Below are 18080 nucleotides of genomic sequence, written 5' to 3' on the forward strand. Positions count from 1 at the left end.
ACTTTATATGTTTCTTAACTTCCCTCGTCAGCCACGGCCACCCATGCCTCCTCCTAGGATCTTTCTTCCTTTTTGGAATGAACTGATCCTGCATCTTCTGCATTATACACAGAAATATCCGCCATTGTTCCTCCACTGTCATCCCTGCTAAGGTATTGCACCATTGAACTTTGGCCAGCTCCTCCCTCATAGCTCCATAGTTCCCTTTATTCAACAGAAATATTGTCACTTCCGATTGTACCCTCTCCCTCTCAAATTGCAGATTGAACTTATTGTATTATGATCACTACTTCCCAATGGCTCCTTCACTTAGAGGTCCCTGATCAATTCTGGTTCGTTGCACAATACCAGATCCAGAATTGCCTTCTCCCTGGTAGGCTCCAGCACCAGCTGTTCTAAGAATCCATCTCGGAGACACTCCACAAAGTCTCTTTCTTGAGGTCCAATACCATCCTGATTCTCCCAGTCTACCTGCATGTTGAAATCCCTCATAACAACTGTAGTAACATCTTTGCGACAGGCCAATTTCAGCTCCTGATTCAACTTACATCCAACATCCAGACTACTGTTTGGGGGCCTGTAGATAACTCCCAAGAGGGTCTTTTTACCCTTAGAATTTCTCAGCTCTATCCACACTGACTCTACATCCCCTGATTCTAGGTCCCCCCATGCAAGGGACTGAATATCATCCCTTACCAACATGGCCACCCCACCCCCTGTGCCCGTCAGTCTGTCCTTACGATAGCACATGTAGCCTTGAATATTCATTTCCCAGGCTTACCTCTGGGTGCTGCAGCTTGGGGAGATGCTGTTAATAACAGGGTTCTTTCGGTACTGGAACTTGAAGTTTCCCTTAGCTGTTACCTTTGCAGCGTCTATCACCACGACAGGAGGCTCTTCCTTCAACAAATCCATTTTTGGAGTTATGCATTTGATACAAGTGCTATTCTTGCTGGCAAATAAAGGTGTAAAAAGAAAATTAGGATGAGAAACATTGGACATTTTCCAAGATGTACTGGCGTCAGTAAATGGCACTGAAGTGTTCAATGGTCACAATAAATGGAGGATCACACGCAATGGGCTACTTCTGTTCCAGTGTTCTGTCCTACTTAAGAACGTTAAACAACAGAATAAAAGTCAATCAAAAATCTTTTATTTCCTGGATGTGGCAGAATAGGAAATATTACAGCTATCATTGCTACTCTGTTGTGAACTGAAGAGTACATGGAAAAATGTCACTTTATCTTCCGCTATTTGCTGCCTTCTGCCATTCTGGAATCTAAAACACTTTCGTAAATTGGTCATTGACAATTGGAGTTGGACAGACCCTTGGAGAACCTCAGCAGGTTTGGCAGCATCTCTGGAGAGAAAGCAAGACTTGACATTTCAGGTCAGGTGACCCTTCTTCAGAAGCCTGAACCCAGAATCCTTCTGAAGAAGGGTTACTGGACCCAAAACGTTAACACTGCTTTCTCTCAATGTCCCTGTTGAGTTTCTTCAGAAATTTCTGGTTTTGTTTCAGATTTCCAGCATCCACAGTTCTTTGTTTTATTTATTATTATGGACAGATTTTTATTGGGCAAGGGCAAAAAAAGACTAATGGAACCAAGCCGCGTGGATAGAATTAAAATGTAGATCAGCCACAATTTAACTGAATGGCAGAACAGGTTGAGGGGCTGAGTGGCCTTTTCGTACATCCATGTCTCAAGTAATCTTTCATGGACACCTTCAACATGAAGGACAAAGTGGTTTTCCAGTCAAGTTGGAGCTCCTGAACTTCAGAAAACTTGAGTTCCAGATTCCATGAGAGAGGAGGTAACCAGCAACCTACCTACCCATTAATAATAAAACAAATAGGTGCATATTTGAACTGACAAAGATTATGTATGCTGACAGACAAGGTCTGCTTAAGGAAATCACAGAGAAATGTGGAGGGATGCCTCCCAGCAGACCAGCTGGAGTGGTGACTGACAGCTTTACAACGTGGTACTAAGCTTATTTTAGTGTGTGATGTCTTTGGCCCAACGTTTATATATGAGATAGTGAGGTCTGAAGTGCTTTAGAACATAGAACAAAGAATATTCCAGCGCAGTACAGGCCCTTCGGCCCTCGATGTTGTACTGACCTGTGGAACCAATCTGAAGCCCCTCTAACCTACACTATTCCATTTTCATCCACATGTCTATCCAATGACCATTTAACTGCCTTCAAAGTTGGCAAATAAAGATGCAAAATTAAAACAAGACGGTACTGGTCTCAGTAAATCTTTAACTTCTGTTGCTGATACTTCAAAGGTCTGGTTATTCGGTAGTTTTATAGGGCTGTGGCAACAACAATTTTCTTTTAAGAAAAGATTATGAATGGATGTTTTCTAAGCAGTGCCAGACAAGTTCATTACGAGCTTGACAATTTTTTTCGTTCAAAGAACCATTTGCAAATGTAAAATGGAGTGAAATAATTAACACTTTACACCCACCATAAAAATACAACCTTGTATTCTTGACTTCATTTTTTTGGTTTGTTTTTCCCCATATTAATGTGATCCAACAAGAAGAGACTGACAGCTACAGTTGGGAGCCACCCTCCTCTCATGCTCACATTTCTATCCTGGGTCTACTGCTATGTTCCAATTAAGTACAATGCAAGCTCAAGGAACAACACCTTATTTTACACGATTTGGCCAGTCTGGGGAAAATTACAACCCAGCCAAAAATATCTTCCTTGAAAATAATGTTTGTTTTAAACTTTTGATGGGGACAGAAGGGGAGCAAGAGGGTTAATGCGGAAAACAAAGCTGTTTTTAATGGTAGAGAAAAGATGTAGGAAGGGGAGAATTGGTCCTTTCTGCTAAAGCAAAGTACAGAAGATATAATTTTGACTGTGGTGGAACGGGTGGGGGGAGGTGGGAGGAGAGAAAGAATGCAAGATAAATGGAAAATGGACGTCAAGCATTCAGTTTCTGAAGTTATTGAAGTCACTGTTGAAGTCTTCAGAAACTGAGTGCTTGACGTCCATTTTCCATTTATCTTGCATTCTTTCTCTCCTCCCACCTCCCCCCACCCGTTCCACCACAGTCAAAATTATATCTTTTGTACTTTGCTTTAGCAGAAAGGACCAATTCTCCCCTTCCTACATCTTTTCTCTACCATTAAAAACAGCTTTGTTTTCCGCATTAACCCTCTTGCTCCCCTTCTGTCCCCATCAAAAGTTTAAAACAAACATTATTTTCAAGGAAGATATTTTTGGCTGGGTTGTAATTTTCCCCAGACTGGCCAAATCGTGGCATGATAGACATGCTCATTAAACTGTAGAACCAATTGGCAGTTCAGAAATGTTAACTCTGTTTCCCTCTGAAGAGGTACTGACAGACCTGCTGAGCTTCTCCAGCATTCTCTTGAGTTTATTTCAGATTTCCAGCGTCTGCAGAATTGCGCCTTTATTTGGAACCAGGTGATGTGCTTCAAAGTTAAGACTTTGAATAGCTGCAGTTTGTTCCACCCTCTCGCTCTTACCTCTTTATGAGACAGTCTTTCCCACCAATTGTCACTTTCTGTCCATTGCCAACTGTCAAATGTTTCCCCAGGAACGTGACCAAGGTCCCACCGTCTTGAGGGCCATATGTTGGAGTCACCCGAGTTATAATAGGTTCCTACAAAAAAACAATTATATGGGTTCACAGCTACCTCATTGTTCCTAAGATTTGCAGAAATTATAGCCCACTGCGGTATCCAAATACATTGGAGCCATTGGTACAATAAGTGTATGTGTTAAGACATTATAGCAGAGGGACAGTTCATTCCTTGATCGTTATAGAGCTAAGTGATTCCAGCAGGGGACAGCTGAAAGAGTGCAACTCGCTTTACAGTTAATGACTACAGGAAATTACAAGCATGGAAAGCTTCTATTTTTCATCACCATCAAAGACACGAAAAGGAAGACAGGAAATGCTGGGAATCACAGCAGATCAGGCAGCATCCATGGAGAGAGAGCAAGCTAACGTTTGAAATCTAGATTACCCTTCATTAGAGCTTAAGGTAGAGGGAAGGCTAGATTGAGTATGGCTGTGGGACCCTCCACAGCCAAAATGGCTCCTGACTCTGGTCTTCCACCAAACAACAGCCACTTGAGGCTCTTACAGGAAAATAAGCCAGAATACTAAAACCTCAGCCAGGTTTTCAGAATAGCCCCAACCTTGCTCAGTGGTTAGCACCGCTACCTCACAGCGCCATGGAGCTGGCTGCAATCACACTCTTGGAAAACTGTCTGCATGAGTTTCCTCTGGGTGCTCTGGTTTCTTCCCATAGTTTTAAGATGTGCAGGTGAGGTGGATTGGTCGTGGGGAAATTGCCCACAGTGTCCAGGGATGTACAGGTGAGGTGGATTGGTCATGGGGAAATTGCCCTCAGTGTCCAGGGATGTGCAGGTGAGGTGGATTGGCCATGGGGAAATTGCCCACAGTGTCCAGGGATGTGCAGGTGAGGTGGATTGGCCATGGGGAAATTGCCCACAGTGTCCAGGGATATACAGGTGAGGTGGATTGGTCATGGGGAAATTGCCCACAGTGTCCAGGGATGTACAGGTGAGGTGGATTGGCCATGGGGAAATTGCCCACAGTGTCCAGGGATGTGCAGGTGAGGTGGATTGGCCATGGGGAAATTGCCCACAGTGTCCAGGGATGTGTGGTAAGGTGGATTAGCAATGGGAAATGCAGGGTTACAGGGATAGCATGGGTCTGGGTGGAATGTTCCTCAGAGGTACCGTGTGGGCTTGATGGACAAAGTGGCCTACTTCCATACTATAGGGATTCTATGACTGTGGAAGGTTTGAAATTTGCAATCCGATTGACAAACCTATTCAGGTCAATGGAGGTGTTACACAGAAATGGGCTGCAATTGGAAGCCGAGTTGAGTAAGGTGAGCTGCAAGGAGATAGCTATGAGCTGCTTATAACTTTGTCCGGTCCGGTTTTTTTTCCATTGTTACATATTGTAAGTTCACAATGCGAATGACTCAAGTTCTACACTGAAGCCTCAGAAAACTAAACAACAACCTTATGCCAGGAGCATATACATTCTAAAGGGGGCATCTTCATGACAAAGTCTAGTATTCGAAACCTACTTGTGGGAAAAAGAAATCGTAACGATGATGCTCACCACAAATTCAAATCCAGAAAGGGAGGTGGATCCACTGATGACGAACTCCCCGTTATGACTTGCCTCTCGAATGGTGATCTTAATGGCAGTCGAATTGACGGGCTGAGGCTTTCCAGTGATTTCCAGTTTACATGTCAACCTGCCACAAAACACGAGACACTTGTCTTTCCAAATTAAAAATTACACTAGGCATGTATTTCAATTCAAAACGAGGCTCAGTGGTTAGCAATGCTGCCTCACAACACCAAGGAACTGGATTCGATTCCACGCTCAGGCGACTGTCCGTGTGGAGTTGGCATATTCTCCCCATATATGTGTAGGTTTCCACAGGTTAGGTGGATTGGCCATGCTACATTGCCCATAGTGTCCAGGTATGGATAGGTTAAGTGGACTAGCCATGGGGAAATGCAGAGTTGCAAGGAATAAGGCTGGGGGGAATGGGTCTAGGTAGGATACTCTTTGGAGGGTGGGTATGGACTCGATGGGCTGAATGGTTTGCTTCTGCAATATAGGGATTCTATGACTTGCAACTGACATGAGCTCCCTTGGTCTAACAAGAATGCATTCAATAAGAAGGACAGATGTGTGGGAGGGGAAACATATTTGATTGCCATGATGCTTTTTAGGAGAATTTCAACTGAATTATCACCCATACTCCAAGAGAGATTTTGGACAAGGTTTGGTCCTTTGAGTCCAAGTAGTGTCATAACCCCCACTGTATGGAAACAGCAACCAGGCTGTAACTTTTCCCAGACTGGCCAAATCGCGGTCAGAGGGTGGCTTGGCATCTAATGAAAGGTGGTAGATATGCTCATGAAACTGGAGGGCCAATTGGCAGTCTGGAAACATGTCATGACTGGTCACCAGCTGGTCTGGTCTACAACACCTGGAAAGGCCCACAGAGCAACTGAGAAATTCTATTCAACTTCCAACCTGTAGGCTTTTAACTGTCCATTATTTAGCTGCCTGCTGTCGTGTATGGCCAACCCTGTCTCCCCTTCATCCCATAATGATCCAAAGGTGGAAAGGTGCTGGAAAATTGGCATGTATCTCACACCTTGCTGCTTAATCAGGGAGGAGAAAGTGAGGACTGCAGTTGCTGGAGAGTCAGAATCGAGAGTGTGGTGCTGGAAAAGCACAGCAAGTCAGGCAGCATCCGAGGAGCAGGAGAATCAACGTTTCGGGCATATGCCCTTCATCAGCGTACGCCCGAAACGTCTATTTTCCTGCTCCTCGGATGCTGCCTGACCTGCTGTACTTTTCCAGCACCACACTCTCGACTGCCTTTCACATCTGCCCCTCGCTGTACCCCTCACATATAGGATGGAAACTTTTATGCTAATATTGAAACGAGGCTGATATGGTGTTGTCTCTGTTGAGCTCAATGGGCAGTTTCCATTAGCAAGTATCTCCATAGAATAGAAGGAGATGAATGGCTTCCATATTTTTTAAGCAAATAAAGCAACTCTTCATCAGAACTTACACTTATTGCACTAGAAATTTTGTGAAGTCAAGACATTTGGACTACGATGATTTAGCAATGTGTAGTAAGCTCATGACACCTTCTGGTCATACATAGAATCATTGCCATTGAAACAACAGAAGTAAATTGCTTTGAGACATGTCTAAGCAACAAATGAAAATTCTATAAAGAGTAATTCTTTTCTTCCTTTACCATTATGGTGCACTTTTAAATATTATTTTTAATTCAGATTCTGTGAAAATTGTTTTACTATTATGAGGATGCTACACTCGTGCAGTGAATCACTGTTTGACAGCCAGAAGCTAATCCAATAACAAACCATATACACAGCCCTAATAGATTATGAAAGGTGTTTTTTCTTTCTGAAGGCAAATGCAATAAATGGAGCACCACCTATTTTTAAATCGATTACAACACAGGATGCACGTTGTCATGGGAACAATTAGAGCACAATGCAACAGAACTCCAAAACACTACACTGCTTTGGTATGTAATGAATTACAGTCAAACCTTGCTCTAAAAGTTTGCTTCTAAGCTGAACAAGAATAGGCCATTCGGCCTCTCAATCCTGTTCCACTACTCAATTAGATCATGGCTGACTACATGTGGATTACATTCAACTGCCCTCAATATCATAGCCTAACAAGAGTTGACCAATATCAATTTTTCATAAAACTCCAATTTATGGAATGTCAATATCACAGGCAAGGCAAGGGTCTCACTCTCATCTCCATTTTTTGGGTGGCATAGTGACTCAGTAGTTAGCACTGCTGCCCCACAGTGCCAGGGACCTGGGTTCGATTCCACCCTCGGGCGACTGTCTGTGTGGAGTTCGCACATTCTCCCCCTTGTCTGCATGGGTTTCCTCTGGGTGCTCCGGTTTCCTCCCACAGTCCAAAGTTGGATTGGCCATGCTAAATTATCTGCAGTGTCCAAAGGGGTGGATTAGCCATGGTAACATGTCAGGCTATGGGGATAGGCCATTGGACTGGAATTGGGTGGGATGGTCTTCTGAGCGTTGGTATGGATTCGATGGGCCACATGGCCTCTTTCCATTGTAGGGGTTCTATGAATGGCTAGCTATGCCATTGCTCTGGAAGAACATGTAGTTCAAATCAGGAAAGAATTATAGACTTCCCTCCTTTATACAGGGCATTAATGAACCAAATCAATTTTTCTAACAATCGATGGCAGTTTTACAGTCACTATTACTGAGACCAAATTTTACCAACTGAACTGAAATTCCACCAGATGCCATGGAAGGATTTGAATCCATGCCACTCGGTGAATTCACTGGGTTTCTGTATTATAATTCAGTGCCATTACCACCACCGCCATCTCTCCTGCTGACGACCCAGCCTCAATTGTGTTTTTATGTAAGAGATTTCCTTGTTCCATTAATCAAGAGCAAATACCATCTTGTAGTTTGGAGGGTGGGTGTGTAATCTATTCCACTTTAGGAGGCAGCTCAGTGCATCCAATGGATGTTTTCAGCTTTTCTCCCCCACTAAGGAAATCCTCCAGCCTCAGCAGTCTCCTCACATTGTAGAACCCAGCAGATAGAGGAGCTGACGTTTATCGCCTGGGTAGCATGTGAGATTAGATTAGATTAGATTCCCTACAGTGTGGAAACAGGTCCTTTGGCCCAACAAGTCCACACCGACCCTCCGAAGAGTAACCCACTCAGACTCATTTCTCTCTGACTAATGCACCTAACACTATTGCTAAGGTTGCTAAGCCGCCGGCGAGAATATTTGCCTCCTCCATCTCCACAGGAGTCGTATCGGAGGATTGGAAGGAGGCGAATGTTGTTCCTCTTTTCAAGAAGGGTAATAGGGAAATCCCTGGCAATTACAGTCTTATGTCTGTGGTCAGCAAAGTTTTGGAAAGAATTCTGAGGGATAGGATTTATGAGTATTTGGCAAAGCAAAGTGTGATTAAAGGCAGTCAGCATGGCTTTGAGAGGGGCAGATCATGCCTCACAAATCGTATTGAGTTCTTTGAGGAGGTGTCAAGACAGGTCGACGACGGTATAGACGGGATGCAGAGCTGGGCTGAGAAATGGCAGATGGAGTTCAACCTGGATAAATGCGAAGTGATTTTGGAAGGTCGAACTCGAATGCTGAATATAGGATTAAAGACAGGATTCTTGGCAGTGCGGAGGAACAGAGGGATCTGGGTGTGCAAGTACATAGATCCCTCAAAGTTGCCACCCAAGTGGATAGGGTTGTTAAGAAAGTATATGGTGTTTTGGCTTTCATTAACAGGGGGATCGAGTTTAAGAGCCACGAGGTTTTGCTGCAACTCTACAAGTCCCTGGTGAGACCACACTTGGAATACTGTGTCCAGTTCTGGTCGCCCTACTATAGGAAAGATACAGAGGCTTTGGAGAAGAAGGTTTACCAGGATGTTGCCTGGACTGGAGGGCTTGCCATATGAAGAAATGTTGAATAAGCTCGGACTTTTCTCTCTGGAGAGAAGGAGAAAGAGAGGAGACCTGATCGAGGTGTACAAAATAATGAGTGGAATAGATAGAGTCAATAGCCAGAGACTTTTCCCCAGGGCAGGATTGACTGGTACGAGAAGCCATAGTTTGAAGATATTAGGAGGAAGGTATAAAGGAGACGTCAGAGGTAGGTTCTTTACACAGAGAGTTGTGAATGCATGGAATGCGTTGCCAGCTGTGATGGTGGAAGCAGAGTCATTGGGGACATTTAAGCGACTGCTAGACATGCACATGGATAGCAGTGAGTTGAGGGGTGCGTAGGTTAAGTTACTATATTTTACATTAGGATTAAATCTCGGCACAACATCGTGGGCCAAAGGGCTGTTCTGTGCTGTACTTTTCTATGCTCTATGTTCTATTGGCAATTTAGCATGGCCAACTCACCTGGCCTGCTCATCTTTGGACAGTGGAAGTAAACCGGAGCACGCAGAGAAAACCCACGCAGACATGGGGAGAATGTGCAAACTCCACACAGACAGTCGCTTGATCCTGGAATTGAACCTGGGACCCTAGCGCTGTGAGGCAGCAGTGCTAACCACTAAGCACATGTGCTAGGCTATTTCTTTCTGAAATGATTAGATTTTATCGCAGTGAAACATTTTCGACAAAGGTAATTCTCATTAAAAGGAGACAGGAAAATGGGGTATAGTGACCAAATGGTCTTTGAGCAATCCTGTATCAGCATTATTGCCCAAATGCTTTTCACTAGAGGGAGCGAAGAATACTTATACCATACTCACATCTCACATCAAAAATAACCAACTCCAGTAAAAGTAATAATGAACATGTGCAAAGGTCACAAGTTTCATTTTAAAATTCTAATCTAAGTTATACATCATGTTTTATGCCAAATCTCAATATCCTTAATCTAGGACTTTATAAGAGATAGTATGAATTTATTCAACATATTGGTATGTTTGAATCTATTTAGGATGCTGCAGGAGGAGGGAGCTAAGAATTAAGTATAATGTAACCTTATGAACATTTTGAATTGTCATAAATAAATTTTGGCTTGAGATATATTTCCATGTTCAGTGCATCAGGCTGCTGCCACAAATATGCACTCTCATGCCAACGGGGAATACATACAGACATGCCTAATGCCTGGGCAATTTCAAGACTTATTAAATTGTTTATTATAGTCATACAGCATCACGGATGATGGCAAAAACTGAAATTAATCCAAAAAAAAAATCCTAGCCTAACGGTGACTATGGAAACATTTGTTTCTACATAGTATCTCGACAGTGTGGAAACAGGGCCTTCAGCCCAAGTCCACAGCCATCCTCCAAAGAGTAACCCACCCAGATCCATTCCCCTATCCTATATCTACCCCTGACTAATGCACCTAACCTACACATCCCTGAATACTATGGGCAATTTAGCATGGCCAATTCACCTAACCTGCACATCTTTCAATTGTGGGAAGAAACTGAAGCACCCGGAGTAAATCCACACTAACATGAGGAGAACGGGCAAACTCCACACAGACAGTCGTCCGAGGCTGGAATCGAACTGGGTCCCTGGCTAACCACTGAGCCACTGTGCTGCCCCATTGTTGATTATCACAAAGACCAAACTGGGCCTGTTCTTCATGTGACTTCAAACTCACAATAACGTGGTTGATGCTGAACTGGCCTCAAATTAGGGATGGGCAATAAATGTTGGCTCAACCAGCGACTCAAACATCCTGTGAGCAAATAAGGAAAACCAAAGTGTTCACAAAGTGCTGCTAGGGAGAGAGATCCAGGGTTTTAGCCCAACAAACTTGAAAAACAGCAATATATCTCATAGCTAGCGCGATGTTTGTCAGAAATGGAACTTAGTTGTGATGAAAGTCCTGTGCCCTATTCAAGAGAGTTCATCCTGGTGTCCTGGACATAAGACGCAGGACAGGAGCAGGCCCTTTGGCCCACATGTCTGTGCCATTAATAGATGCCATTCTAAACTAAGTCTATCTGCCTACATATGGTCCATGTCAGTCTCCTGCCTGCTTTTCGTGCGCCTGTCTTAAACATTGTTATCGTTGTGCTTCTATCACTCCCCCCAGCAGTGCATTCCAGGCACCTATCACCCTCTATGCACAAAAATACTTGCTTCGCACATCTCCTTTAAACTTACCCCCTCCCACCTTAAAATGATGCCCTCCCGTCTTTGACGTTTCCCACTCTGGAAATAGATTCTGACTATTCACCACACCTCTCATAGTTTTGTATAATTTTATCAGGTTGCTCCCTCAGCCTCCTGTGAAACAATCCAAGTTTGTCCGACCTCCCCTTATAGTTAATACATGCCAACCCAGGCAACTTCCTGGTAAACCTTCTCAAAGCCTCCACATCCTTCCTATAGTGAGGTGAACAGAACTGTGCACAATATGTCTAATATTGTATTGATCTAACAATATAAAATTCCAATGACTAACCCAAGATTGGGAGCGAATTTCTCCTACACAGGCAACATAACGTTGGTGCAGGGGTCATGCATCGAGGTCATTAACTGAGTGTTTCACATTTTTTTCAACTGGGAGCTACATGGTGGGGTAGTTGTTGAGAGGAGGCGTGGTCGAGGATGAGTTCTCAAATCAGACGACTGCCATTTATTTACTCATTTAAGGGTTATGGGTAACACTGGCTGAGCCAGCATTGAGTGCCTGTCCCTATTTGCCCTCGAGAAGGTGGTGGTGAGCTGCCTTCTTGAATTATTGCAGCCCATTGGCTGCAAGTGGACCCACAATGCATCTGCTCGGACGAGAAGACATTCCACTCCCAAGCATCCCAGTTTCAAGGCCTCAGGCAGGGAGTGTCAGGATTTTGATCCAGCGACACTGAAGAAGCAGCAACATATTTCCAAGTCAGGATGGTGAGTGGCTTGGAGGGGGAACTCTCAGCTCATTTTGTTCCCATTAGTCCACTTCCAGCCGCACAAGGCTGCCATCTGCCTGATGCAATTTGCAGATGGACCAATCAAAGAGCAAGCAGCCCAGAAACAGGTAATTAATTATTTTGTAAGTTCATTTTTCATTTAGTTTTGTGGGAAGTGGGTATCAGCCTTTGTAGTCCTTGAACCGAGTGGCTTGCTGGTTCATTTAAGGGGGCAGTTCTGAGTCAGCCATACTGCTCTGGGTTTGAAGTCAGTAGTTGCCCAGACCTCCGTCTCTGATGAATCAGAAGGGTAATGACAACAATCAATGACAGCTTTGTGGCCAGCAATGCCGAAACTAGCCGACTATTTCAGCCTGTTAATTGAATTCAAATTGTACCAGCTGTGTGATGGGAACTGACCGCCAATCCCAGAGCATTGGAAGCTGAATGGAGGACACACCCCTGCCTGTATCAATGGTGCTGAGATGGAGATGATCAAGAACTTCGAGTTCTTGGGAGTAAATATCACCAACCAACCACATCAATACTACAGTCAAGAAAGTACACCAACACTTCTACATCTTCAGGAGGCTAAGGAAATTTAGCATGTCCACAATGTCTCTTACTAACTTATCCAGATGCATCACGGCTTGCTGTGGCAACTGTTCTGTCCAAGACCGCAAGAAACTACAGAGAGTTGTGAACACCGCCCAGTCCATCTCGCAAACCAGCCTTCCATCCATTGACCCAATCTATACTTCCCTCTGCCTTGGAAAGAGCCAACATAACCAAGGACCCCTCCTATCCTGGTTATACTCTCTTCCACCCTCTTCCATTGAGCAGAAGATACAAAAGCCTAAACACACATACAAACAGACTCGAGAACAGCTTCTTCCCCGCTGTTATTAGACTTCTAAATGGGCCTCTCAAATTTTAAATTGAATGTTGTTCTCACTCTTTCTGCACCTTCTCTGCAGCTGTAATATTGTATTCCTCATTCTGTTCTATTACCCCAATGCACTTTGTACTTCATGCAAAACAAAACTTTTCACTGTACCCAGACACTTGACAATAATAAATCAAATCAAAAATAAAAGTTGGAAAACACACACCGGCAGATTTACAAACAGCTTCTTCCTCTCGGTTATCAGACTTATGAACAGATCTCTCATATATTAGAGTTGATCTTTCTCTGCACCTTCTCTGTAGCTGTAACACTACATTCTGTATTTTAGATTAGATTACCTACAGTGTGGAAACAGGCCCTTCGGCCCAACTGATCTACTGATGTAAGGCATGAGTTGTCTGGTTAGCATGCAAAACAATCCTTTTCATTGCATCTCGGTACATGTAATAACAATAAATGAAATCAATCGGGGGAACATCTTCCCTACATCCAGTTTGCCCAGCCCTGTTAGAATTTGACATGTTTAAATCAGATCCCCTCTCATCCTTCAAGATTAGAGTGAATACAGACCCAGTCAAACTCCCTCTCCTTATTGGACACCTCTGCCAGCCCTGGTATCAGCCTAGTGAACCTTTACTGCACTAAATGGGGAAAATGAATCTTGTTTTAAAATTCCTTTTTGTTGTTTATACATGGATATTATCTATATAACGTATGCCATTAGAGGAGCAACATAATTCATAAAAACAAAAGAACTTGCATTTATATACTGCCTTTTGTAACCTCAGCCATTGAAGCGCTTTTGCGATATAATCACTGATCTAATATAGAAACATGGCAACCAATTTAGTCATAATAAACTCGCACAACCTGCAATGTGGTAATTTACCAATCTGTTTTAGTGATGCTTTTGTTAACTATTTAAGGGTATACAATTTATCTCTCTTCTTTCAAATGTGCCAAGGGGGTCCTAAAAGAACACAAAGACACTCACAAGTTAGTTTAGAATCTCAGCTCAAAGATAGCACCTCTGACAGTACAGAACTGCATGGGTGTCAACTGAGATTAAGTGCTCAGGGTACCTTGTTGTACGCTATAAGCAAAGTGTTGCATTTCTCAGTTTACAGTCGTCTGTCTGCTATGAATCACATAGAGAAAAAAACTTAAGCCATCATGATGTTAAAGATATCACCTTTCTTGATCATTCATCCATTGAATTAACCAGTATCAAAACAGGAAGTGAATCAACCCTTCTTAAATGAAGGCACTTATGCAAAGAGACCTATTGGACATTTCGTACACAGTTATGACCTAAGAAGTAATCAGAGGTTGCAATCTATAGATGAATACTGTGTCATTGTACTAGCCCCAGGAATAATATAGAAGCTGGGCAAAAAACAAGTTCAGAGATAGCAAATCTTTCCAATGTACAATGGAAAAAGAGTGCCTATGCAATCCCCAAATGTATAACCACAAATAAGGGCAGTCAAAGACAGTCCTGCCTAACCTCAGGGAGAGTTTGTTTAGTTAAAAGATTCTGTTCCCAAGGCTTTTTATAGAATCCCGCTCAATCTCCTTCTCACATGCTGCAGGCATTAGTAGAAAATTGTTCAGACTGCAAAAAAGGAGAAAGTCAGGACTGCAGACGCTGGAGATCAGAGTCGAAGAGCGTGGTGTTGGAAAAGCACAGCAGGTCAGGCAGCATCCGAGGAGCAGGAGAGTCGACGTTTCGAGCAAGAGCCCTTCATCAGGAATGAGGCCTCGAGGAATCGAAACATTGATTCTCCTGCGCCTTGGATGCTGCCTGACTGGCTGTGCTTTTCCAGCACCACACGCTTTGATACTGCGAAAAGAGCAAATGTTAAAAAGGATGAGAGGAAGAAGCAGAGGAAACGATAGGACAGGAAGAGAGAGAAGAGAAAAATTAGATAATGGAAGACAAAAAGTGGAGAAAGGAAAAGAGATGTGGCAACAAAAGCGAGCAAACAGCCAAAAACACCCACAAAAGTGAGGGAGTAGATCAAGGGGGGGCACATATAAAACAAGGAAGAAGTTGAGGGCTATGTAGAAGGATCAGAAGAAAGGGAGGAACAATCAAATAGAAGAGGAACAGAAGTGAAGAAATATACAAGGGTGCTCACTAGAGATGCCACTGAAGGGAAATGAAATAGATGTGCAACAAAGGTCGCAAGACAAAAAAGGTAGGGAAAAGGAAAAGGGAAAACTAGAGGTGGAATGGGAAAGCGAAGGTAGAAAGTCAAGCAGAAGGAAATAAAGAAGCACGCACAGAAATGATAGAGGAGATTGAGATGGCAAAATCGAAAGAGTGAGACAGCAGCAAGAATTGAACAGCGGTGAAATGGGTGTGAGAAATTGAATTAGTTTTGAAGAGTTGAATACAAAGACATTTGAGGGGGGTGATTCAGATAGCTTTGTCCAAACCTGCCGTCAAGAATAACTATTTGCTTGAGCATGTTTTGCATTTTGGTGAGTGAGTGAGCCTGAAACACCCAGGTCATTGTTTGGTTGCTGGTTGGTTCAGTTTATGAAGTCAGAGTATTTAGTAAATGTCACTGGTGTCTGTGGATTGAGTTGACAAACTATTAACAGTGAGCCAGGAAAATCTCCTCCCACCATTTCCAAGATAAATTCACCATTTCCTTTACAGGATTAGACTTGAGCGATCGAAAGGGATACATTACTCATGTGAAGCTACCAACTCTTCATGGGCTTGACTGAATATTTTCCTGCCTTCCCCCATCCCTAGCTTAATCTTAATTGACAACCTCAGGGTGGAACGGAATCAATGCTCTCCAACCAGCTGAATTAGGGATGGGAAAAAAGCCAGGTCTATCAGATTTCCTGTTGCTCCATGTGTTTGCAAACATATTCTATAAAGCACAGAAACAGGCAATTTGGCCCAACCAGTCCATGCTGGATTTTATGCTAGTTTATTGTCCACATGAGCCTACACCCTGTGACAAAGGCCAGAGATAAGTCATTCCAAAAGGGGTTTTCTGGAGATGGGGCGGAAGGGTGTAAAGGTGTCAGCAGGGATAATGTTTGGTGCCTGTACCCCCCCACCCCATCCTTAATCCTTTGATCAAGCACTGAATGCCTCTGAACAATGGACACACCCCTACCCCAGAGACGACAAGCAGGTGCGTGGTTTTACTTGTCATACATCAATAGGTCCATGTCCTCTCTCATTGGGTTAGCAGCGGTGACATAAAGCACTTAAGAACCTTACATGGCAATGGGGAAGTCCCATCTTGAGCCTTCCCAACTTAATTGTAATGGAGTGGGGGGTGCAGTTCCACCACCATCCCGACAAATTAAATATCCTTCCCACCTCAAAGCATAAACCGAGAAAGGAACTAAAATTCCCCAGCTCACTACAGGCCGGGACATGATCTTTACACACCATAAACCCCTGGAGCTACTGACAGGGGTGTATTACAAGATAGAAGATAACAAAAGTTAAAGGGACACTCTGAAAAAATGGGGCCTTTCAATTTGAAGGCATCACCAACTTCCCTCTCTCACAGCCGTGACCCCAATTCTGTATGTCACCCTGACCTACAGTCCTGATGACACAGAGTCATCCTCTACTCCCGGAATTAGCTACCTTCCTACCAGATGGTCACCAATTAGCCATCCAGCATGTGTTTGGATGAGCTGAGGAAATAGTAGGTGAGGCAGAATAGCAGGCTGCCATCTTAGATTCTGATCCACCGCTCTTGCTTCACACCGCCCGACACCCGACCCCTCAAAACCCTATATAAAACCCAGCTCCATGTTCGACTGCAGCTACATTCGGGTATACGGTGAACATTGAACCAGACGCTTGAAGCAAGGTGTTGCACATAGAATCCCTACAGTGTGGAAACAGGCCATTTGGCCCAAGTCCAAACCGACCCTTCAAAGAGTATCCCACCCAGACCCATTCCCCTACCCTATTACTCTACAATTCCTATGACTAATGATCTAACCTACACAACCCTGAACACTATGGGCAATTTAGCATGGTCAATTCACCTAACCTGAACATCTTTGGACTGTGGGATAAAACTGGAGCACCTGGAGGAAACCCACGGAGACACAGGGAGAATGTGCAAACTCCACACAGACAGTTGCCCAAGGCTGGAATTGAACCCAGGTCCCTGGTGTTGTGAGGCAGCAGTGCTAGCCATTGCGTCACCTTGGTGTCCTCATTCAAGTCAACCGTGGGCGGCACGGTGGTACAGTGGTTAGCACTGCTGCCTCGCAGCGTCAGAGACCCGGGTTCAATTCCCGCCTCAGGTGACTGACTGTGTGGAGTTTGCACGTTCTCCCCGTGTCTGCGTGGGTTTCCTCCGGGTGCTCCGGTTTCCTCCCACAGTCCAAAGATGTGCAGGTCAGGTGAATTGGCCATGCTAAATTGCCCGTAGTGTTAGGTAAGGGGTAAATGTAGGGGTATGGGTGGGTTACGCTTCGGCGGGTCGGTGTGGACTTGTTGGGCCGAAGGGCCTGTTTCCACACTGTAAGTAATCTAATCTAATCTAATCTAATCTAATCTAATCTAATCTAAGTAATCTAATCTAATCTAAAAACCATCTCTGTCTCCACTTACTCCCTGCCTCAGAAATCTAGGAAGTGGAAATGATCTCTGCAATGGTTTCCCTGACCTTTGCGTCACCAGAGTGGACAATGCCCTGGATCAAGAATTGGGAAAACCAATCCTTTTAAGTGACAGCTTCAACCTGTATGGTTGATACATATTTACAAGTGGTAGCTACAAAGTTGAGCAATTTGTCCCATAGCAGGATTTTACCCATGAAAAGGAAAAAAAAACATTGTAAGGAGACTCCTTGACCTAAACCTTTTTTTTGTACAAAGATCTTAAATGGGGAAGAATGAAAGGTAGGAACTTACCTCCTCGCATTGCTGCTTTCAGGGATGACTTTGCAAGGCCGGTTTCCCACTTGAACCACATGGGAGGCTGGTGTTATTGGCGGCCCATGTGGAGATTGGAAATCCCGGCCGCATAGTGTTAGCATGGTCTCGCCATCGACAGGAGCACTTTTGGGTTGAAACTGCAATTTAAAGCAAATAAAGAGAAAAAGTACAATGAGCAATGAGTATGTGAGTTCTAATGAAGCAGCAGAAACAGTTAGAGAATGCAAGTTTTT

At 43.9% G+C, this 18080-nt stretch overlaps 1 protein-coding gene across 3 annotated transcripts in view; it reads right to left on the reverse strand.

Annotated features, from left to right (window-relative positions):
- Positions 1-18080, reverse strand: part of mst1rb (macrophage stimulating 1 receptor b) — a 146087-nt gene that overhangs the window by 39251 nt on the left and 88756 nt on the right. For all 3 annotated transcript variants that reach the window (XM_043707707.2, XM_043707703.2, XM_087994101.1), the window contains 4 exons: positions 17824-17984; positions 5153-5291; positions 3513-3649; positions 782-952 (listed from right to left, as the gene is read on the reverse strand). In XM_043707707.2, coding sequence (XP_043563642.2) covers positions 782-952; positions 3513-3649; positions 5153-5291; positions 17824-17984 — 608 coding nt within the window. The remainder of the gene's footprint in view (positions 1-781; positions 953-3512; positions 3650-5152; positions 5292-17823; positions 17985-18080) is intronic.

Source organism: Chiloscyllium plagiosum, unplaced genomic scaffold (genome assembly GCF_037043375.1).
Source record: "Chiloscyllium plagiosum isolate Xiang-an unplaced genomic scaffold, Cpla_swu_hap1 HiC_scaffold_14, whole genome shotgun sequence".
Lineage (NCBI taxonomy): Eukaryota > Metazoa > Chordata > Chondrichthyes > Orectolobiformes > Hemiscylliidae > Chiloscyllium > Chiloscyllium plagiosum.